The sequence below is a fragment of the Pempheris klunzingeri genome, chromosome 2 (assembly GCF_042242105.1).
Source record: "Pempheris klunzingeri isolate RE-2024b chromosome 2, fPemKlu1.hap1, whole genome shotgun sequence".
NCBI lineage: Eukaryota > Metazoa > Chordata > Actinopteri > Acropomatiformes > Pempheridae > Pempheris > Pempheris klunzingeri.
Genome location: NC_092013.1, coordinates 10,557,383 through 10,580,917, shown reverse-complemented (window position 1 = coordinate 10,580,917; position 23,535 = coordinate 10,557,383). Strand labels below are relative to the sequence as shown.

Below are 23,535 nucleotides of genomic sequence, written 5' to 3'. Positions count from 1 at the left end.
TTTAAAATAATAGTGTTTTAAATTTTAAAAAATTGAATTCAAACTTAACAAATCATCAAGTACAGTACAAAGTCTACTACACTGATTATGTACGTCAGTGAAATCAGTGATTTATGGTTCAGTTCAGGGCAAAAACATCTGTGCACATCTGGATGTGGAGTTTGTGCAAATGAGAATTAACATTATAGTCGATTTAGGCATTTAAAACAATTCCCATTTTTAAAAAAAGCATGTTAAGTAAATAGTAGCTGAAGCTTTTGGCCTCCATGATGAGGGTTCATTCTGTTTTATATCAGTGCAAAAAAGCATAGAAACTATTTATCCACGACCAGGACCGTTTCCAACAATACAGGTAAAGTGGCAAAGCTACAGACATACACTATACATATGAAATTACTCATTCAGCCTGTGCTTCAAAGTAGTAGACACAGACGAAGCATTTGATCCAGTGGAAGAACACATGTTGAAATTAAGGCATAACTTATTAATTTTGTAATTGAACATTAGGCCATTTCAGATTTAAGTATTTTTGAGTGAGGTTATTAGTATTTTTTCAGCCTCCAATGAAAGCAACAGTAAAATGACATAGGAGGTTTAAGAGTTTGTCCATTGAGTTATTAAAATTATTTGTTTACGTTGTTTTGAAAATATTTGATATGGTGAAAAAAGAATTTAATGATACAATATCTTATCTTTCTCTTCCAAAAATCTTCCCCCTGATTTGGAGGGGTGTTGCTGATCAGCTGCTGAGGCAAATACATGTCACATCGACGTAACGTTCCACACTGGCAGGTATCTGGGCCAACGCCGCACACGGCTCCCTGCATCACACCTGCCGTAACAGCAGGCAGGGGACAGCGGAGGTCGACAAAGTAGGTAATCGTGTCCCCTCTCAAAGAACACCATGTCGTCTTTTATTCAGTCCAGCCCGGCACGTTACACCTTGCACGGATAATCAAATGCTGTTTGTCGTCCACTTTTCAGTTTCACAGCCTGTTTGTAGCAGAATAAAGGCAGCAGATTTCTATTTTCGGCAGCCCGCCCAGAGTAGCTGTTCCTATAAAACTGTGGCTTCCTCCATGGCATTTGCCCACCTGTATGAGAAGAGCATTTTACATAAGGAAAAAAAACAGCATGAGCTATAGTTGTGCTAAAAAAGCAACTTCAGTCTGCTTCACCTAAAAACAACCAATTCTGTGCCTGTCAGCATGACATATAGCTGCATTATTAACTCAGCTAATTTTATAGTGTGCTCCTGAAAGTGAAAAATTATAGTATCTTGTCCCCAGAGTAAGTTTTACTAACTTTTCTAAACTCCACACATTGCTGTGCTGTTTGGAGAAAATGATGAAACTTCAAATTTGGTGATGCTCCACTTCGGACCACGTAATCATTCAAGGATAATTTTGACTGTTGCGACTTATCAGTAGCAACGCTGTGACACTGTCACACTGGCAAAGAGCATCAGAGTCTCCAACAGCAAGTAGAAATCCATACTACGATAATAGTCATAATATTTGCATTTTTCAATATCTTTAAATTTCTAATCTCAAAACGTTTTCGCCGTCAAGTGAGCCTGCGTCTCACCTCTGGGCTGTGTAGTTGTCCGAAGCTTTAAAGGTGTAATACAAAGTGTTTTTGTGGTAAAGCTGGAAGATGTTAGCCTCCTCCTCTCCCTCCGGCTCGTCAGGTACCTTCACTGTGAAACCCAGCAGAGGTAAACTCTCTGCCGCTACTTTCTCCTGCAGACAGAACATTCAGCGGGGGGCACAGAGGGGGATAATAAGATACCGTGATGTAACTGTGGGCATTTCAGCATTTTTAGTTCTTCATGACAACTGGTGGCTTTAGACCTGTAAGATCTGTTTGAGTGTGAATGTGTGCTGTTCAGGTTAAAGGGGAGTATATGTTTCCCCTCACCTCTTGGGCTCGATAGGTGTAAAGCACCTTGTCTTTTAGGAGGAACCATAGCCTCTTCCAGCTCCTCTTGCTCTTCTTGGTGCGCTGTAGGCTGCCGCTAACGGAGCCTTCCTCTGACACAGTCACCTGTACAACATAGGAACAAGAAGGGGCTGATAGTTAGCACAGTCACTTTTCATTTTTATTTAAGTCTCTTTTGAAGGATCTGAAAAATAATACTTTTAGTCATAAATGTCATTGCTTAGTAGTTACAGAAATTGTGCCTGATGTCGTTCATATTAATAGGATATTATGTTCACTGGTCTGTTGTGTATGACGTGTATGATGTGAACGTGGATGTCGCAGGCGCACCTGGGTAAAGGAGGCGGTGCCTTTCCGATGCCTCCAAATGTTGGGAGGATGAATGTTTTGGAACACAGCAGAGAGAGGACGACTGGAGCGGTTTGGACGAGGACTGCTCTTAGCCGACAGCGCAGACACATCTGCGCCTGCAGAAACACACAGATGCTTTTAAACCACAGCAGAGGACAGGGGTCAGACTATAACACCCACACTGACAAACTCAGTAACACACGGCAGGTTGACTTGGTGCAAGCTTGGTGTCTGAACTGTACGCCAGCAGAGGTTATATCCTTCATAGAATCATGGTGAGAGTATACATGAGTATGACTGGGACCAGTTAAAAACACATCTGAATTCAAAAACTATTCCAAGATGGTGACATTTTTATGTGAGGAAAATGTTTTCCTTTACATCCTGCACACAATGTAGCTTAAAACAATATCAGATGACTACATCATGGTGTCCTGATGTATTTGTGTACTGAAGTAATTGTAGCCCGTGATTTAATCTTTTCATTTCTACTTTTCCAAATGTACTACTTTCTCTTTTTAATGCATATATTTCTTGTAAAATTATTCCAGTAAACCCATTTTTCCCAACTCTGCCTGCTCTGTCTGGTTTCAGTCCATTGTAAGTGGGGCACTCCTCCTCTATTTAACGTCTCTCAGTGATGCAGTTTACTATTTAGGGGTTAACATATTGCTTCTATTCAAAGAACAGCAATACCAAAATCTGTGGTCTGATTGGCAGACTGACAGTCAAGTTGCTTGATGAGTACTAAAAATGTACTGAAGCTGAAGTTTTCCCACCTCTCCTCTTTAGCTCGTTGTAACAGTGATCGCACACTTTTGCCATGCGGTCTTTCATATATTTCAGTGGATATCTGTTCCTGGAGCAGCTCCGACAAACAATCTGTGCCAAACAACAAGAATTCACCACATGAACAGAAAACAGTGAGTGTTATTAAAGCATTATGAAGCCCTGTGTTTTGTTTTGTTTTTAGTGACTCACTCTTCCACAGCCGTGGCAGTGGTGTCTACGAAGAGTGAGGCTGAAGTCTGAGGTGCAATTCATGCACATCATCACTTGGGAGACTGGAACAAGTGTGGGAGCTTTCTCTCCTAAAGACAGCCGCAGACGATCTCTGGCCTGGAACAAACACACACAAACAGAAAAACACACTTTATCAGATTGATGATGACAGTTATAACAGTTATCCTCTGGGTGAAGATAAGCGTGACTGATGAAAAATTGTTAAATGTTGGGTATCGGCACTTGATACCTTTATGGTATCGACCAAAATAACCAAGTACAGAGTGGTATTGAAACTTCTCCAGTCAAACAATACCCACATTTGATCCTTTTTGTACACAGATCTGAATACATTATTATTTGTTTGGTTTTGCCTGCAGCCAGTCTCCTCAAGAGTTTTGATTTTCGTTTTAATCGTGTGGCCGTGACGTCAAGCGCCACCATGGGATGCCACCAAAACATTCAAAAGTTCAGCTATACTACACGCCTGTGGGGCAATCTGATGAAAATTAAACAAGTGAAATGCAGAATGATTAAGTCAGGAACAACTGGGAACTCAAGTAACATGATAAAGCACGTTATCAATCATGGAGGAAAGTTATTGAATATAGTACTCTATTAGCATTGGTAAATGAATACAGAGAAGCAGGGTTTGGTCACCTCTCCTGAGCAGCTGTTGAATGCTACAGATCCTCTGGCGTGTTCAGTCACAGTGCGGCTGAGCGTGTAATACCAGTCTTCTCTTTCAATGAAGGAACTGTAAAAAAAACACACGAAACTTAAGTACTAAGTACTAAAACATAATTCAGCAAATGAAACAATGCAAATGTCATTAATCCCAAAGCTGCAGCAGTAAACATTTAACACATTTTAGAGGTTTTAATGTTAGATATCATCCATTATTCAAACGGGACAGTGTGACCCACCTTGCAGACAAAGTGATGGAGATGTCTGCTCCTTCGATTTTCAGTGCATTTTGGACATGTTCTATGATGGGTTTACTGACCTGGGAAATCAGTAAAATTACAAATCAAAGACCATAAACATGGAGAGAGAAATAAAGGGCAAATATTTCCTGTCTGACAGTTGGGGACGAGCACGTTTTTCCATTCTCACACTATTTGTTATCTGCAAAGAAGTAAATCATTCCAAGTACGTTCAGAAATCAAAGAGTTTACGACTTTAGACTCTGACCTTCAGCCCAGTGAGTGGCAGAGTATTCTTCAGCCTATATTTGCCGTCCTGCTGAGGGTAGGTATACAGCAGCACATCATTCATCTGACAACAGACAGAGATAAGACTTGTAAATCACAGTAAATCTGAAAAACACACTGGTAAAAGTAGATCAGAGGACATGTTTAAAGGATACAACATCGTCTCTGGACTTCATCACTTATGTATGTGCAGCAAGGCTCCAGTAGGAGGCGCTCTAAACTAATACAAGAGCTTCGTCTTTGACGAGTTCCCACAGTTGATTCATTGATGGGAAACAACAGTATACATTTTTTTCCTTATTCTATCAAGTCTAGATTTTTTTTCACTGCGGGGAGGAGAACACTTTAAATTGGGCAGAAAAAAGGTTCAGATGCAAAATTACCATTCAGAGTATTTGTGTGGCTCAAACAACATGTCTAGATGGGATCTATAGATTTAAACCCCCAGCTTGACTTTTCATCCTCATACACCAATAAATTTTTTTGTTTAGTTTCAGTTAGTTTCCAGAGTGGGTTTGCTCATTTCAGTGTTTTCTCATTTCAGTTTAGTTTTTATTGTTTAGATTTAGTGTGGTTTTTATTAGTGTCAGTGTTTATTACTATAATAATATAAGTTCATAATTGGCCTTACAACACAAACACAACACTGTGTTTGACTCCCTGTCACGTTGACATGATCCCAGTCTCACTAAACTAAAAGATACACCAACGCCTCCTCCTGCCTCTTGTGTTGACAAATTTGACCAAATTGACAATGACTAAAACTAAAGACATTTTTTGCACATCTTAATTTCATTTTTGTTAGTTTTGTAACATAATTAAGTTTGTTTTTGTTCTAGTTTTTATTTTTCAGCAAACTAAAATGTTTTTTCCACCTAGTTTTAGGTTGTAGTTTAGTTTTAGTAAACTATAATAACCTTCACATGAATGAGACACTTCAGGAAACAGTATTATTTTTCCCTGAACCATTTTATTCACTGTCCCTGTGTGTTTTAGTACTTTTCTTATCAGACTGGCAGCTCCTGCAGACTTGTTTTTATAAGCCGTCTTTAATAATAGCTGATCACGTGTGATCAGCATCTGGGTGAAACCAGTACGATGAAAGTTACGCAGCACTGATTACCAACATTCCTCCAGAAGAGACATTTACGAGTTTTTTTAGTGTCGAGCCCAGGCCACAAATTTCAAAAACGCCACAGGAGGGAAAAGCAGCGCGCTTTGATGATGCTCTTTGGATTATTTGCGAAGGCGTTTCATTTTCTGATGTCTCTTGATTGTAACATTTCAGGGCTTCTGTGTTATGATTTCACAAAGTGAACGTCGCAGTTGGTGGTGAAGTTACTTTGTTTATACTTACAACTTTAACAATTAGATCCTTTAGCCTTATCTTAGTCAGCTGAGAGCACCGTCTATATTAAAGGCGCTGAAGACGCATCAGACAAATTTTTAGCTGAGAGTTAAAGTCATGAAAGTTTCACAGGTGTACACGGACCCTTCAGTTTATAAAGATCTGGCGTTGACCTTCTCTGTGCTGTGAGTAAAGAACTGGCTCAGGAAGTCAGCATTCAGAAACATCCTGCCAGGAAACCCTGCTCTTAATAGCTCAGTCTGGACACAGAAACGGACCAGACAGAAAACTCCTGACTCTACATTTTACACAAAGACAGCTTAAGAATTTACTGTAGTTATATGACGAAGCAAATATGAGGTTAACATAGTACGACCACTGGAACATGTTCCTGTTAACTTATATGGTACAAACAACAAGAAGCAGCGCGTTTACCAAAAACAGATGGCGTGGCTGTCGACTCTTCCTGCTGACTTTCATCAGGGTGCCCTCCTTCACAAAGACCTGATTACAAAAAGCATATTCTCATGAACTGAACTCTTCAAAAGTCATCTGATCTTGACACAGAAGGGGCATCTGCAATAATTGGTGTTGTTTTAAAACCAGGCCGGCTGGGGATTCCCAGCTGAATCATTGTGTAAAGGGCAACACAGGGGTGGTGCAGGGCAGACAGGGTGGGCTGGCAATCAACGGACAGAAACAATGCTGTTATCAGAGTCGTACCCTGCCAGGCTGCAGCAGGTCCCGTTGGCCTCGAACACTGTACTCTATGTTGACCAGACGCAGCAAGTTCTCCTGAGACACAAAGAGAGAAAAGAACAGAAAGACAGGCAGAGAAAAGGAGACGCCAAAATAAGAGAAACGATGAAAGAGTCATTTTCCTCTGAGCCCCAAGCTATTTTTATGACTCCCTTTGTTTTTAGATATCGTTATCACCTGGATCAGGCAGGCATGTCATTTATTGTTCTCTTCATTCTCTTTAGAATGAGTCAGACTATTCAGAAATGTCATTATTTGGCATGTGGCTCTAACTGGAGCTGCTGTACAAAGCCATCAAAAAGTCGACAGCCAGGTTAGCAGCTCTTTGAGGCTCTAATTTGGTACAGCAGTGCTTTGAGCTAAATTAGTGATTCTCAAAATGCCAATGGCGACCCTCAGAAACACTTTGTGCGACCCCTAAATGTAACATAAAACACATGCATTATATTTCATTTCAATACTTTGACTTTCAGCAGCCTGCGTTATTAAATGGTCCCCCAACAAGCGTCCGTCAGGTTAGAAATAACAACTTGTAGAAAGCTACTGGTTGGATGGTGACTAGTGGAACCTCGTGAGTGTCATGGGATTTATGCTCTGCCATCAATGCTTGTGGGCCTGACTGAAGTTGGCGATGGACATAAAGGTGGAGCCAGAAAGCAAGACAGCTGTGACCAGAGGGATGCAGAACCATCAATCTCAAATGAGGTTGTTGTACTAACAAATTTATAATCATAGTCACTTATCACTACTAATCCTACTTCTACTACTAATAATAATAACGTGTTATTGTGATATACAGATGTAAACTTTCTCTCTCTCTCTGCTGCTGGGGAACCTTTCTGGCATCTTATGATCTAATAAATAAATGATTGGTTTTGTAATCATTTTGTTTCATGAGTGCATTTTCCTGCGCAGCCCTCAATCATTTGCTGGCTCCCTAAATTGGCACTGAGTCAAAACTTTGAGAAACCCTGAGTTAAATACTACGCCAGCATGCTTACAGGCTCACAATGACAATTCTACCCTGCTGAGGGACATTCAAGACCACTTATGTCAGCCTCATGGTCAGTCACTCATATTTCCTCCTCCTGTATACATTTAGTCAAATCTGTATTGAGAAAAGGGACGCTACATTTACTCAGGAAGCATTTACCTTTCTTGAATAATCTGTTTACCTAAACTTTATGTGGCTGACTGGGCAGGGTAGATTTTGAAGTTATAGGAGGTCCAGATTTCATAAATTTACAGTTGGAAGTACTAAGCTGAAGGATTTTATGGGTATATGTTTTAATCTCTGTTTAGGTTTAGGTTGAAAATAAAACGTGTAATTCTCGTTTACATATGAGTTACATATGCCAACGCACGATGCTTACCCCATGTTTCAGGCTGTCGTTTACTTGATCTGCGATGTCGGACACCACCGCCACAGCAGCTGTATGAGACAGACACAGAGAAATATTCACAATGAATAATTAACGAGATGTTTCTTTGGTTTTTGTCTCTATGTAGACAGTCACCAGACATAAAACTCAAAATGACTCAGGCGCCCAAACGTGTCCACAAGCCTGGGCGGGGGGCGGCTCCCTTATCGGAGATAAGAGATAGTGTTGCTGCAACTGGCCATCTCATGAATTACACATCACAGTCTTTACACAGAAGAGACCTGAAATGACTGCCTGGTGGTTCAAAAAAAAGTCTAAATTGGCTCTCACATGGCCACCTCTCCATGCCAAATGAGCAGAGATAAATTCCCTGTAAACACAGAGCCACAAACACAGGCCAGTAAGGCTCTCCTGTGAGCAACAGAGAGCGCAGAGTGAGCAGAGTGAGCTGCTAACGGTACCTTGGGTATCTTCATATTCCTTAGAGTCAGGGGAGAGGTTGTTCAGGTAATCTGTAAGAGGAGTGAGAGAAAATGAGTGCAACCACTGAGTGAAACATGTTTTTTAAACATTTCTTTCTTTATTCAGAAAAGACTAAATCTTCACCAGTGAGGAGCATGCGGTACTGCGCCACACGCACGATGACCTGCAGGAGCTGATGTTTCAGAGACACTTTCTCCCCAGCTGGACTCTGCTGCTGAGACAAATGAAACAAATTATAAGTATAATATTTCATCACCGTGTCATTGATGCTCATTAGGAGCAGATTTACTGTGGAAATCTGTGGAAAAAATAAACTTTGGCCACACAAGAAATCTCAGTGAATGTGTTAAAAATGAAAGTTGTGCTGAGAGTCAACTTATACAACAACACAGGACCTTTGAGCAGAGCCAGCAGTCGTATTTTAAGTACGAACAAGGGCCAATAACACAATTACTGCTGGTCAGCACAGCGCCTTGTAGGATATTAAATGTGGGTTTGTTTGTTTGTGTGTGCAAAGACAGTAATGCTGCACATGCACATCATCTTTCTCTCTCTCACACACACACACACACACACACAAATTTAAAGTGATAGGAACTTAATAAAGAGCTTTAGTTTTTTGGTCCTTGAACAGGTTTAATTCAGAAGTATTGAAAAACTTAAGTCAGCCGTTTCCCTGTGTAAAAACTCTTTACTATTAATTCATAATAAATTAAACTCATAATGACGAGGGGCAAACAGAGAAAAGAGCTTACTGCACTGACATTAATACATAAAGGGTTTAGGAGAATCTGAGGACTTTTAAACATGGCTGCTCTTTAATCAGACGGAGAAAACTGCACATCTCTGCAAGACTTTCTGCCAAGTCTTCTCCTCAGTGGTCTATAAAGTGAACTCCTTTGTCCATGGCTGGATAATATATTTAATTGTAAATTAAAAAGTGGATGGTGAACAGATGCTGCTGTCTCCCTGTTGAACTGTCAAGCATTGTATCCTATTTCTAAAAAAATGTTCATATTTGAAACACATCAACTTAACAGCTTCTCTGGCCGGGATAATGCAGCCTGCATACGTTTTAAGATTTCCCTGTTTTTAAAGAGGCGTTCAGTGTTTAATTGTTGTTCTGAGTGGCTCATACCAAACATTGTTGTTCTTAACATCTAAACATAGGGTCTATATTTTTCCTTCGGGTGTCATGACAGATTCTTTTACAGCCAAGAACACTTTGTTGTTGCTAGAAATTAAATTATCATTTTTTATAGCTGTCTGCCTCCTTTTTTCGCTTTTAGTCGCGCGGGCTCTCCTCTTTATCACACAGAGACACAGAGACACACACACACACACACACACACACACACACACACACACACACACACACACACACACACACACACACACACACACACACACACACACACACACACACACACACACACACACACACAAATACTTCACACCTCGCCTCCGCCATCTCTGCTACCACAAAACATGCACTTCATCCTTGTCACGGTTGCACATAGGACACTTACACAAACACAAACACACAGTGTACTCTGCTGTTAAGAGATAATGTGCAGAGATTAGTGAGGCTCTTGATAACTATCAACTACATGAGGTTGAAACCATTATCACCGTTATTCTTAATGAAAACTTCTGGAACTATTTTCTATTCAAATAGCTGAATTGTTCCAAACATCGCCAGTAGTCCTGTTTTCCTGTTTAAGCACATTGGATGTACACATTTGCACACATTTGTTTTCTGTTTCATGCAGGCTGGGATTCAAATTTAGGGGCAACACAGCAGAAAAGAAATAGAAGAGCAGAACGATTGAGGAAGAGGAGGATGTGGAGCACACAGGGGCAGAGTTTCTTTGCTGAAGAGCAAGTGAGAGTATCACATGTCATGTGTACCCACCTGTGTTTTGTTATTCTATTTGTTTAAGTCAAGATGTTCATCAGGAAAAGGACATTAAATTCTCAGAGAGATCTTTTCATATTGTGGTATGTGTGTTCATAGTTTTGATCTTAAATTAAAATTTTGAGAAGGTTTTAAATGTTTTTATGGATAGCATTACGTGCTGCATTGCACTCATGGTGTTTAGAGTTAGAGAAGCTCTGTAGGTCTGACCTCGAACTGGTGAACAATGGCTGCAAAGGCAGGAGAAGTTCGGCAGCTGTCCTCCAGCAGGCTCATACTTCGATCGTAGTGGCCGATATAAGTGGTAAAAACCAAGAACTCTGCTTTTCTGGACAGGAAGATGTCTGCAATCTTCTGACTCTCCTCCCTGAGAAAAAACAGAGGGGAGAGGATGGAGGGAAAATGTGTATTGCTTTCTGGGCTGCATCAGTGTGTGCACTCTGTGGAAGAAGAGGGACGAGTGTAGAAGGTAAATCCTTCTTAGTCGTAGCATGTGTGCATGTGGTATTAAAAGTATCAGACTGTGTAGGCATCTAACCAATTTCGGATTCGATTCTCCAGCTCGTTGAGGATTCTGCGGTGCAGCGTGTAAACATCTGGCAGCTCATTGAGAATCTCTCGAAGCCGCTCCTCATCCAACACAGGATCCCCCTCGTCCCCGACCGCTGCCCCCACCGCCTCCCGAAAGTCCTGGCACACAGGGGCGAGTGTGGAGGAATGGTTATTTTTATAGTTTATGTTCAAAATCTTACTAAAATTACAATTTCTCCCCTGGTTTCCTCCTTTCTACTGCAGTAGTGGAACAAGATAGTATCTGACAGCAGGGAGTACATGAGCTATTATATCAAGAAATCTCATCACTGATAAGAACACTGGAGCAGTGGTAGTGTAATCCCCACAGCAGAGAGATAAATCTAGGATGGGAAGTGAAAGGGCAGCACTTGTTCCTCCCTCATTATAGCTGCTGAGGTGTCCTTGAGCAAGACACAAAAGCCCTAACTGTAGTGTTTGTAGGGTGTAGCTTTGATGTGTGAATGTGAACGAGTGTGGGTAAATGTAAATGACCTTGCTGTTATTGTGTTGGTATTGCAATAATACCGCAAGGTCATTTACAGTAAATGTTCCTGTACTTGTTCCTGTTACGTACTTTTTGACTGAACAAGACTGCTCAAAGAATTATTATTATATAATAACTATTTTCACATATTTTGGGTTCCAAATGACTAGTAGGTACAAAAACTTTTGGAGTCCAGAATCGGCAGTGTATGGGCTGCAATGCAATGTAATCCTTCAGGGCAGTTGCATCCCTGTCAAAGCAAGTCTACTTGCTGCTTGTTTTTTTCCACTGATGTGCTCAGATTGTTAATTGAAATGTCTAACAACACTACAACAAGAATACCTACAGAGAGAGACCTGTGGGATATTTTTTTTCTTTAACCAGAGACAGCCATTGTATTGCACTATTCAAACACACCAGACTCCATTAACCAAACCAGTCATTTTAACGTAGCAGAAAATGGTCTGGTCCCCTGTTGTTTGTGTTATTGTGTGTTTCACAAATATTGTGTTGGATCCAAACCCTTTAAAATCAAAGTCACACAATCACACAAACTAAGTGACCAAGACATTAGTAGACCAGCAACTCCTGTGTAAAATTACTATTTTTATTCCACAAGAATGGTGGATTTGAAGAAACCACTAGTTAAACAAGAAAGGATCTTACAGGTCTCTCTCTGTAGGGATCCTCTCTGTAATGTTGTCACACAGTTCAAATAACAATCTGTGCCTGTAAGTGGTAAAACAAGCACTTTTAGTGGACGTACTTTGATTTGGCACAGTTGCCATGAAGGATTACATTACAGCATTGCAGCTCGTTCTCGGCCGAGTTATCCTTCAAGACACAAGCAGACAAAGAATTTTCTGTTTGAGGGGATTTAGGAGATGAAATGTAAACTAGACGAACATGAGGTGCCTTTTCGTTAACAGGTGTCTTCAGCTCTACAGAACTCATACATCCTACTGTAGCCTAATGTAGAAACTACTTAAATTCCCTTCCTTTGAGAATATCTAGATATGTACACGAGAATTATATTGCAATGGTAAATTCAGAGAATAAAGATACATCACTTACTTCCTGGAGGAGCTTGAGGGCTTTCACATGTCTGAAGACAGAGAAATAAAAACACAATTTAACAGGAAAATTATGGGAACCTGATTAGGTTTAACCGATAAGCAGAGATGTTTGATGGGGGAAATTAGTTTCACATGTAACTTACGATCTCTCTGTGTCCACCAGCTCTTTTGCGACGTAAAAGGCTCTGGATCTGCCGTCAGGCTGTAAACAATCACATTATTTACTTGTAATAAGCCCAGGGTTAGGAAGAGCTAAAGCATTTTGGCATCAGTTCAAAAAGTATAGCTGGCTCTCATCTCTACATCGTCTCCAAGCGGCAATCAAATTCGAAATAATGAGGACAGCCTTGTAGTAGCCCATTAACCCGCATTAACCCGCATTAAAATCCAGGCTTGTGAGGGCAATTTTGCAATTGCCCAAGGTGAGAAACAGTTCACCAACAGTTTAACAGTTGTTTAATTTTGTTGTGGTCAGTTCTTCAAATATGTCGTCATCTCTGCTCACCATTTGGAAAAAACGTGACAACTTCCCTTATAAAATGACAGCGCTAAACAAACCAAATTAAATAACTTTTTCAATGACAGTGAGCAACAGTCCTTTAATGAACAGTAAACAGTAGCGAAAAGGACAGAGTGACGACATTATCATTTAATTAACTAATTATTAAGTATTTTTTATTCAATACAAGAAAGCTAAAATTTCAGAGAAAAAATAATATATTCCAAAACATTTTGTATAAATATTTTTTCCATCTCTACACAAGCTCACACATTTTTCAGAGCTAACCTGTCTGTCATAACTGATGTCTACACATCCCTCTTCCTCCTCAGAGGTGCGTCCTTGGTCTTCCTCCCCTGCCGTCTCACCCCTGACATCAACCACCGAAACAGTCTGTGGAGCGATGGCCAGTGCACACACGTTGTAGGCTTCTGTATAGGCACTGGAGAGAAACAAGTGGTATTATGGTGAAATGTAGCGTACATACATTGTATTTATACAACGATTTATGTATTATGTATTATATAACAGAGGCACAGACACACAAAGACATTCAATGACATCTTGACAGTAATAATAATACACATAATTATAATTTCTGAGAGCCGAGCAGCAATAGGCTAATAGGCTGATTATGTAGAAGAGAAAATTTATCTTTTTTGAATCATTCAAAACTGACTCCTAACAAACAAAGTCAGACTGGTGTCTTAAAATTTTAATTCCTGATCTAGTCCAGATGACCCTCTAATATAAAAAAATCTACACATGCTATGTAAACACTAGTTATGGCCTTAGCGTGGACCTGACTGGTTTTGAATAGTTTGACATTTTGGGAGAAATATTGTACTTTTTCTTTCTGAGGGTTTGATGGGCAGATTTTGTTACTATTTTACAGAGCCAGGCTAGCTGTTTCCCCCTGTCTTCAGTCTTTATGCTAAGCTAAGATTACCATATTTACAGCACAGGCGTTATGTGACATAGATTTCCCAAAATATCGAACTCCTTTAATGACCCCAAAGGGCCCTGATGACCTGAAAGTATTCAGTATTTCCCAAGACATTCGGTATAATCAGAGAAAAACATTAGAAATAAACTAACTTTGTGTAAAAGATGTGTATATGTGTCTGCATATATTCCTTTAATCATGTTTTGGTGGGGTTGCGACCCCCAGATTGAGAACCACTGGTCCAGTCTGTAAAGTAGCATTTCACTTTTAACCACAGACTGTATGGTTTTTACCAGAGTGGCTTTATAATATGTACTGCCCTCAAACTTTCATTCATATGAGATTATAGATGAATTTCATTTAACCATCCAAGCCATCTTTATGGTCCTTTACAGTTGTCTGAATTGAAATATTACTATAATAAACACATTTAGCGTTAGAAGCAAGTGTGAGTAGATAAAACATTGCAGGTCTAGAGGAACCAATAAACTGATTGAGAGGCCTGCGGTGACAACTGTACCCAGTCAGGGACGCATATCGGTATTTTATTCTACGAGATTCTCTTCTGCAGGGAGTCCAAATGAATATGCTAATGGTTGCAGCTCAGTGGGGAGTGTAAACTATGCAAATAAAAACACATCCTTAAGTTACAGTAGTGATGCAGGCACCCTCTACACTTTGTGACCAATTGCTAGTGCCAGTGTTGCTGCCACGTTTCACTACAAGCACCACTGGATTTAACCCCACTGAGATGCAAATTAGCTACATATGAGCAACATATGTGAGCAATCCAGATCTCTGCATCGCAGACATTAAAGCTGCATGGCCCATTACTGCTCAAGGGATCGAACTTTGGATGAGATACCAGGGGGTGCTTTAACCGCAGATTACATGCACAGTTTCTATATTAGGTTTTTATATCACTCCCTCATAAACCTCCTCTGTCACTTCTCTCAGTCCTGCTAGGTTGTATGATGGCTCAAGGCGAAATCTATGGAGATAAATTATAGAAGGAGATAAGAAATATTCATTTTGTTTTTTCCCTCAGGGTGACTGGCGAGCCTATTTGTTCCAGTGATAGCAGTGATGGGGAAAGACGGCAATGATCGCCAAACTTTGATCTGCTATTACTGTTCCTCCGGGCTACTGTACAACTAAGAGCCTCAGCCACCGACTCAGCTGTCCTATCTGGTTATTGCTTTGCTGTGATTACAGGTGTTGTGGTCACTGGGAGCTCAAAGTGTGGAAAATCATAACCATAATAACACTGTCTTTGTTTAGTGCTAGCATAGATAGCTTCTTACACAGAAGGCACCTGTTTACTGTACGTATAACTTATCCAACTGAAACCAAATTACTTAGAGCTGAGGGGATCTGGGTGTGAGCCCACAGTTAGGGATGCAGCTAATGATGAATTTCCCATAGTCTTCCCCTTTATTGTCTTGACTAATCAATTCATTATTTGCACAATAAAATTGTGAAAAATACCCTTCTCAAAATGACATACTCAAATTGCTTATTTTGATAAAAAAATAAAAAAAAACACCAAATACCCTGATCCTAACAAATGAAAAAATTAATGATTCAATCAAAATGTTGCTGATCTAACTAACTAATCAATTTAACTGTTTCAGCTCAACTCACAGCCTATACACACTAATCTGAATTTAGACAGTACTTAAATAAGTACCTAATACAGTAGTACTCACACACACACACACACACACACACACACACACACACACCACCACCACTATCATCTACACAGGCTGATATTTAACTGTCCATACTCAAAGGAACAAGTGTATTACACTGTATGATGGTATTACTTAAGTATGCTTTTACACTCAATAAGCTAAATTAAAAAAAATATATACACTTTTGTGATTGTGAAATAGTGTAGGATTTCAAAAAAAGACAAATAGGGGAGTTTTGTGCTGCTGTTGTGACTGAAGCTACAGGATGAAGGCACCAGCAGCATGTCGCAGAGGACAGAATGAAGCTTGTGTATTGACTTGTATCTATTTATAGGTCTGCTTCAGTAGGAAATACAAAACATTACATCTCTGTAGCAAATTAAATGTCCTTCATTTCACAAAAATGAGTATTTTAGAGCCTTTGCTGTGTAGTTTTCCTTGCAGACATAAAGACAATGATGAGAGGGAAGCACTGCAGTGAACAACTGCTGACTACAGAGCATACTGAGATTTTATCTCATGTTGTTCCTGACTTGCTAGAGAGGAGCAATGACTCCACAATGCTCTGACTATTAATCATCCTGCGCGGCCTGTATGATATGGGCATCACCAACAGGAATGCAGGGGGGATGGGTTAATGTCAGCACAACATGGCTGATCATACCAAGAAATAGCACCACAGTGGGGAGAAGGGGGGCTCTACCTACAGCATCAACACAAGAGCCTGAAAAGATGATTTATGAATGAAACCAGCCTGTTTTCACTTAGATCTGAGGAGATCACCCCCACCAACACCTCCAGCGTTTCCTCCTCTACCACCCAACATGCCCCAACAGCACACAGACACAGCTGAGGCTTAGTGCATCTCACTGCATAGCAAGAGGGACGCTCCTGTACTGTCCCACCCCCCTCTCCAATCCACGTCTGGTCTGATCACAGCATCAAGGGACTCAACATAATACTTAGTTATAAATCCTATTCCCCAGGGGTGTTGTTAAACCCTCACAGCGGCCGAGCAGTCATAAAAAAGACTTGTGTTTGGTGTAAAAGATGGCAAAGATCACCAATATTATGTCCAGCAGCATCAATCTACATGATCACACACTTCAAACACAGACACATGTTTAATGGCTCTATGGGTGGCATTATTGGTCGATCACTTTGGTCCAGACTGAAATATTTCCACAACATGAGGATGGATTGTTATGAAATTTTGTGCAGATGTTCATGGATGAATCCTACTGAGTTCAGTGATACCACGACTACTTCGCCTCCCATCATCAGAACAAAACTCATAACATTCCCATCAGCCTCAGCTGAACTTTGTGTTTCATGATTATTAGCAAATGTTAGCATTTAGCTCAAGTACCACCTCACAGAGGTGCTACTGGGACTGTGGACTTTTGTTTGCATACCTTTCTGTTTCCTGTTCAGATGACTGAGTTTTACTCTTGAACCCAGGCAGGCTGCTCATGTCCACATATCCATCAGTGTCATTGGCAGAGGACAGCACCCGACTGGGACGGTCAAAGAAGTCTGTGAATGGCGCTTGTCGGACAGGCCTCCGCTGTGGGACCTGAAGGTTCTCGTAATCTGAGCTGATGGCAGGAACATTTTCGTAGTCTGAGGTATCTGTGTTGGGGAAGGAGATGGAGCGAGGCTTGGTGAGGGGAAGGGGTGTGGTTGGCACTCGGGAGCGGTCCTCAAAGGACTCCACCCGGACCACGCTGCGATTGAGAAAAGCCACAGTGCCCCCTTTTCTTTTGCTTTCCTTGTAGAACAAGAAGGTGGAGGCTGGCTCGGATGAAACATGTGATTTACTTGCAGAATGTAAGTGGAGCTGTGGGGAGCTACTTATGCTCCGTCTATCTGGATCCAGCAGTCTGCTTGCCGTGCGGTGGCTGGACTCTGCAGATGGCTTAAAGGAGGATGGGTTGACTTCCACACCAGACTTGTCTGTTTTCCGCCTGAACTTAAGCATCAGGAAACGTTTAATGGAGGACTTCTTTTTCCTGTTTTTCTCTGACGATTCTCCTTCGATGAAGAGCGAGGGGGAACTCTTTGTGATGGGCCTTTTGGTGATGTAGGCCAGATCAAACGGAGGAGGGATATCCACTACAGATGTCGGAGTAGACAGGCCACTGGACGACAGAGGTGAGCTCCGTGAGAAGCTCCCGGATGAACAAATGGCGCCTCCCTGTCTTGGGGAACCTTCCCTGTAGTTATACACACCCAGAGGCATATCCTGTCCCTCCATGGAGAGGGAGCGGGGATACAGGGACAAATGATGGGGCTTGGAGTAGCTCTTCTGCAGCATCGGACTGCTGCTCAGGGCAGGTTGTCCGAATCCACTCACGTAGGGTCTCTGAGCGAACTGCACTCCCATCTCAGCTACATTATTATTAATGCGGTGTGACAGGGAGCGGAAACGCATCTCTGTTGTCCTTCTATCAAAAGGAAAAACGTTTTCACCCTCCGAACTGTGCCCAGGCTCCTCATAGACATGCTCATCACTGATGTCCTGCTCCGTGTCGGTGGTGTCGTCCAGAAACGGCACTATGTGACCCTCCAGGTCTTCCTCGTCTCTGAAGACGTCTGAGTCATTCGGCGAAAGCAGCTGGCTCTCTGAGAGAGAAGATGTCAGTGAGGTGTCGGTGTCTGTTGGCACTGAGATGGATACCAGCCTGAACCTCGGCTGGCAGTCCCAATGATTAAGCAAGGCCTTCTCTGTCTGAGCTTTTGGGTCCTCAGCTTTGACAGTCGTCCTTTTCTGGTATGTTCTTGCCTTGTTTTCATCACTGCTGCTGTGCCCGTTGTTACTGATCTCCACGTGATCCTCAGAAGACGCACACGCTATTTGTCCATTTTCGGCTGAAACCCCACTGTTGATTACAGTGGCAAATTTTTGTGGTGTGAGTGGACTCCCGGGTAATCCATGACCTCTGTTATTCCTTGGCATCATTTCTCTGTTAATAATGTCCTCCGAAGAGATGTAATAAGGCTCATGAGCTGGATCTTCCTCTACGGTGGCACGTCTCTTAGTTGTGTCACAGACCTGTTTCTGGCCTTCAGAACTTAAGTCATAAAAACTAATGTTCTGTAGGTTTTCGCCCTTTTCCTTCATTTTATGTCCACATCTAAACTTCAGGATGTTACACGTGATGCCACAATCAGGAGCAGATTCCTCTTCTTTCTCCTCCACGTCTGTTAGAAAAACTTGTGTATCTGTGTCATTGATGAGGAGACCAGGCTCGTCTGTGAGAGATTCAGTTAAATCATCTGCTGTACAGTCATCCTCCTCGATTTGAGGTTTTCCTTGGATTTCCATCACGCGTCGATTTCCAGCAGAACAGCAGCCTGCCTCTTCATCGATGCTATTAACAGAAATGTTCCCCACCGAGAGGCCATCTGTGTCAGCCAGCGCCTCGCCTGCGTCACAACCTTCAGCATCCATGTCCTCCGCCATGTCTGTGTCAGCCATCTCCACCACCTCCTCGGAATCTACCGTGAGTCCAGCATCACTGACCCAAAGTGTTTCCAGGGAGTCCACCTCCTCTGTTAGAGCGCTGTCAGTTAACCTCCAGTCCTCGTCCATCTTCTGAATCCTGTCTTCTCCCTCCTCCTTTTGCTCCTCTGTCACCTCTTCGTGCTCTGCCCCCCCTGGCACATCCTCAACATCATTTTGTGGTGATTTGAGGATGTAGGCGTTAAATTGTTTCTCAGCTGGCAACCTGTCCTCAACCACTGTGTTTAGGCCGTTCTCTGCCTCATGCTCTTCATCAACCACACCATCTGAAGTCAGCAAGCTGCCGTTAATGCATCCTCCTTGGTTGCCATTCAGCTCTGGTGTGACTTTAGGTTTCGGGGCTATAGAGGGTTTGGGACCCCTGGCTGCCGACATGAGAGGGGAGGGCAGCCTCGGGCTGGCGTGACAAACAAATCTTGGCTTTGGAGCAACAGAAGGCTTGGTGCTGTCTGAAAGAACAACAGGAAAAGGAAACTGTAAGATTATGTGCTTTAAAATAGCTTACAGGTCATTTGTATTGTGTCCCTGTGACCTAAAACTGCTCAAAGATTCTAGATATTGTCTTGTGGTCGCAGTTTGACCATTTCTTCACAAATGTTCTTCACAAAATGTGTACAACATTTACTAAAGAGTTAATCTGGCAACCTATCAAATGTGTCAAATATATGTAGTAGATCAGCTCAAATACTTTAAAAAAGATCAACCCAAATTAAAAATTGGGTGCTATAAGGACATAACATGGGGTTTACAACGAGTAATGTTGGCTTTTACATCCTTTGTCAAAGAATACAAAAAAAATGTAAGGGATTTCCCTGACTCACTTCCTGTGATTCAAGCGAGAGGACCCCCTTTCAGGCTACCTTTACTGCACTGAGAATAAACTCTATATGCAGTAAAGGAGAGTGACAAAAAACATGTGTAACTCATGTATATTCAATACATTTAACTCTTGTACAACATACGGCCACTTCCAGAGAAGGACCTGAATGGACACTGAAGAGGTCCTGTGGCTCATGTCCTCTTTCAGGTCTCCACATCAGAAATGTTGTCATCGTAACTTCTTTAAACTGTGATTTTGTTGATCTGTTCTGCTCACAACTTGTTCTGAGCAATTCTGGGAGAGGGATCCCTCCTCTGCTGCTCTTCCTGTTGTTTCTTTCATTTTTTTCCTGTTGAAAGGGCTTTTTTGGGGGGTGTCTCATGCTACACAGATTGTAAAGCCCCATGAGGGAAATTGTGATTTGTACTTTTGGGCAATATAAATAAAAATTACCATACATTTCTTGAAAATAACAATACAGTCAAGATTTAGTCTTATGGTGTCAGTATACATTAAACAATGGGATATTAGACCCGTGGATGACTGCTGAGGACTCAAAATGTTTGCTGGAGTTTTTTTTTTTTTTTTACACCCGAATTGGCGCTAAATCATGTCTAAATCTCTTTATGGAGTGACCAATTGCCCAACATTGCACTGCCCTCTGCTCAGACATCAAGAAGCATTGCGTTAAACATACTTTGGTTTGCTTCACATCCTCTTGTTACCGCGGGATTCACCATCTTTTCACAGGAATGTACAAAAAGTCAAATGTAAGAAGATATGATGAAGACTAAAAGTCTCTCTGGCTCTCTCTGCCCAGCTCTATGAGCACTTGCTCAAAATATACTAAATATCCGACACATGGTGAAATACAGGCTTTTAAGAGTATCAGTTCTAAATCCTTTCCGTCCTTTGAAATAAATAATCTCACCTGTGTTCATGTTGGCGAAGCGACCGTCCCCAACATCTCGTCCAAGAAAGCAGCTTCGATACACACAATCTTAAATAACATGAAATAAAAAATAAAAAATAAGCTGAACTGTCCAAGCAGAGAGTGAGTGAGTGTGACTGAACACAGCTCTGTCTATCTTCCTCTGAGAGCAAAAGCGCTGCTCAGCTGATCGTTTGTGCGCCCCACAGCGCGCACAGGACGCGACTGGAAACCAAATGGAGAGAGGCTCGACCCGCGCCCATCACACCACACTCCGGCATCCCTCTGCAGCAGCAGCAGCTCCACTCCACTGCTGGAGGTGTTAACACCCGCCTGCCCCTGAATCTGCAGGTTGATGTCCTAATATGCGACAGTAGTAGGGATACTATCCATTACAATGTCTCACACGTTTGCATTTCAGACTTTACACCAAAAACCATTAAAAAAAACTGTCAATTTGAACTTTTTTTGACAAAACACCAGATTATATGCAAAAACAACAGGTGGGAAATAAAAGAAATAATGCTACCTAATGCTTCCTAATACGGAGTTTTTTTTAAATGAAGGGTTTATAAGTTCTAACTAATGGTTTTTATTACTGGTAGATACATCATTTATTGATGCTGGTCATCAGCCTTTAACAACAACAGCTTCTGGGTTGCCAGGTTGTGAAAGGTGTTGCGCAGAGTATCTGACTCCCAAAATGTATAACTGCTGATTTCATGGATTAAAAATAATCTATTAATGACTATTTATATTCACACATGTATTGGCTCATTAGAAAGTGACAGTAAATTAATTACCAACTTATACTGCTGCATTTTTTTTTAGCAAATGCAAAAGGTCCACACCCTCCACAGGAATTCGTTTCAGTGATCAATAAAGAATATAATAAATATATGATAAAGAGTATTAGTTATAACTTATAAAGCATACATAATTTGTCTGTTATTAGTAGTCCCATCATATTTTTTTCCACTTTCAAAAAATACCAATCCTTCCTTCATGCTCTCCACACTTTCTATCACAAAAACCTTTTATTTTATCTACTTTATATATCTGTGCTTTTAAAATTGTCTTGCTTCTATACATTGTTTATGTCTATTTAATTTGTTTACTCTTTGCTTTTTTAATCTCTGTAAAGCACTTTGACTTGTGCCTTAATGTGTATGAAATGTGTTACACAAATAAACTTGACTTGACTTTTGTAGTTTGGTTGATTTTGTGAAGCACATGAGTTCAACTGAAAACATGCTCAGGTCTTAGCTCTTACTTGTTATGTCTAATTAAAAAAAAGTAAAGTATCTGTGATCTTAAATCTGCTCTCCTTTATTGATAAGCCAGCCTTGTTTCCCTGCACAACATCTGACTGTCTGATTGGTGCGCAACAGGCTCTTTTCTACATAACAGGAAACTGCTCTCCCTGTTTCCTGCTCAACCCAACTTCACATCCTTCGCAGCTTATGGACATCATGCTCGCATTTAACCCTTCTATGGATTAACAGTGACTCACTGGCGTTGAAGTCAGGGGGGCTATTTTTACTCTTGAATTGTGGTCAGCTGGTGAAGATTTATTACACTAAAACATATCTGTGTTGTGAATCACAAATTCAGTAGGAACAAATAGGGGCATAAAAATGGGGAGTGGCTCTGAGGGGGTCGGTAGAGCAGTAGGAAGAAGAAAAGGGAGCGTTTTGACTTTTCTACATCTTTCTACACCTGTGAAACATGAGCGTGATCAATCCAGAGCTACACGAAGAAATCTAGACACATTCGTCCGTAAAGCTAGTGGCATACGATTGTAAATATTGTGTGTGATGATGCTTTGATACTTGATACCTTTTGAATAGTCCCTCTATCTGTCCTGCACTACCCTGAGATAATACTAGAAAAAGAAGCACACAAATCGTACTAATTAGTTTAAACAAGACGGTACCAGATTACGTCTTCCAGCCTCTTGGGGCTACAAACCACACCGGCGCTAACAGAGTGTTTGGCTCATTAAAAAACATGATGTGGCTGCGCCTTTGACCACCTTTTTGTTGGTGCAATAATTGTGTTTCATATTGGGTCAATAATGGGGAGGAGGGTGGACTGAGATAGCATGAGAGAATAATGATTTGAGACATGACACGAGAGACTTTATGACTTCCCCAGCCTGTCTGTGGCTCGCAGTCCAAAGCCCTTTCATATGACGCAAAACTTTGAAAAATGGATCACAAGTATAGAGTTTGATTTTCAAAAACAGTTTAGTAATTTCCCGGAACAGCTGGGCACTGTAGTTTTTAGCTAACGTGACTCAAATAGGAGTAAACTGTGCATTTGTTGGGGACTATTTTTAGCCGTGGATTGATACACAATTGTGTTCTAGTGAGTATGTACGGCAGCAGGATGGTGTGTATGGGATTTACTTAAAATGAACTACACTGCCCTTGTTTGTGGTAATAAGGTAACGTGTGTTGCCACTACAACGGTGTGCCTCATTAATATGTTTTTAGTGGTTTCTGAACAAAAGTGGAGCTCTATGGAACAGAGAAGTAAGATATATCAGGCTTCTACTACACAAACAATATATGTTAGGATCA

General features: G+C 41.2%; 1 protein-coding gene across 1 annotated transcript; it reads right to left on the bottom strand.

Annotated features, from left to right (window-relative positions):
- Nucleotides 1–20,960, bottom strand: fgd5b (FYVE, RhoGEF and PH domain containing 5b). The gene is made up of 21 exons (XM_070836894.1): nucleotides 20,951–20,960; nucleotides 17,089–19,648; nucleotides 13,319–13,472; nucleotides 12,675–12,733; nucleotides 12,530–12,560; nucleotides 10,937–11,088; nucleotides 10,609–10,765; nucleotides 8,604–8,694; nucleotides 8,459–8,509; nucleotides 7,989–8,047; nucleotides 6,580–6,651; nucleotides 6,292–6,360; nucleotides 4,489–4,572; nucleotides 4,221–4,300; nucleotides 3,955–4,051; nucleotides 3,274–3,411; nucleotides 3,072–3,174; nucleotides 2,272–2,408; nucleotides 1,921–2,046; nucleotides 1,588–1,742; nucleotides 1–1,094 (listed from the first exon to the last, which is right to left on the bottom strand). The coding sequence occupies exons 1-21, from the start codon at nucleotides 20,958–20,960 to the stop codon at nucleotides 1,058–1,060; spliced, it is 4,422 nt and encodes a 1,473-aa protein (XP_070692995.1). The 3' UTR covers nucleotides 1–1,057.
- Nucleotides 20,961–23,535: the final 2,575 nt, after the last annotated feature.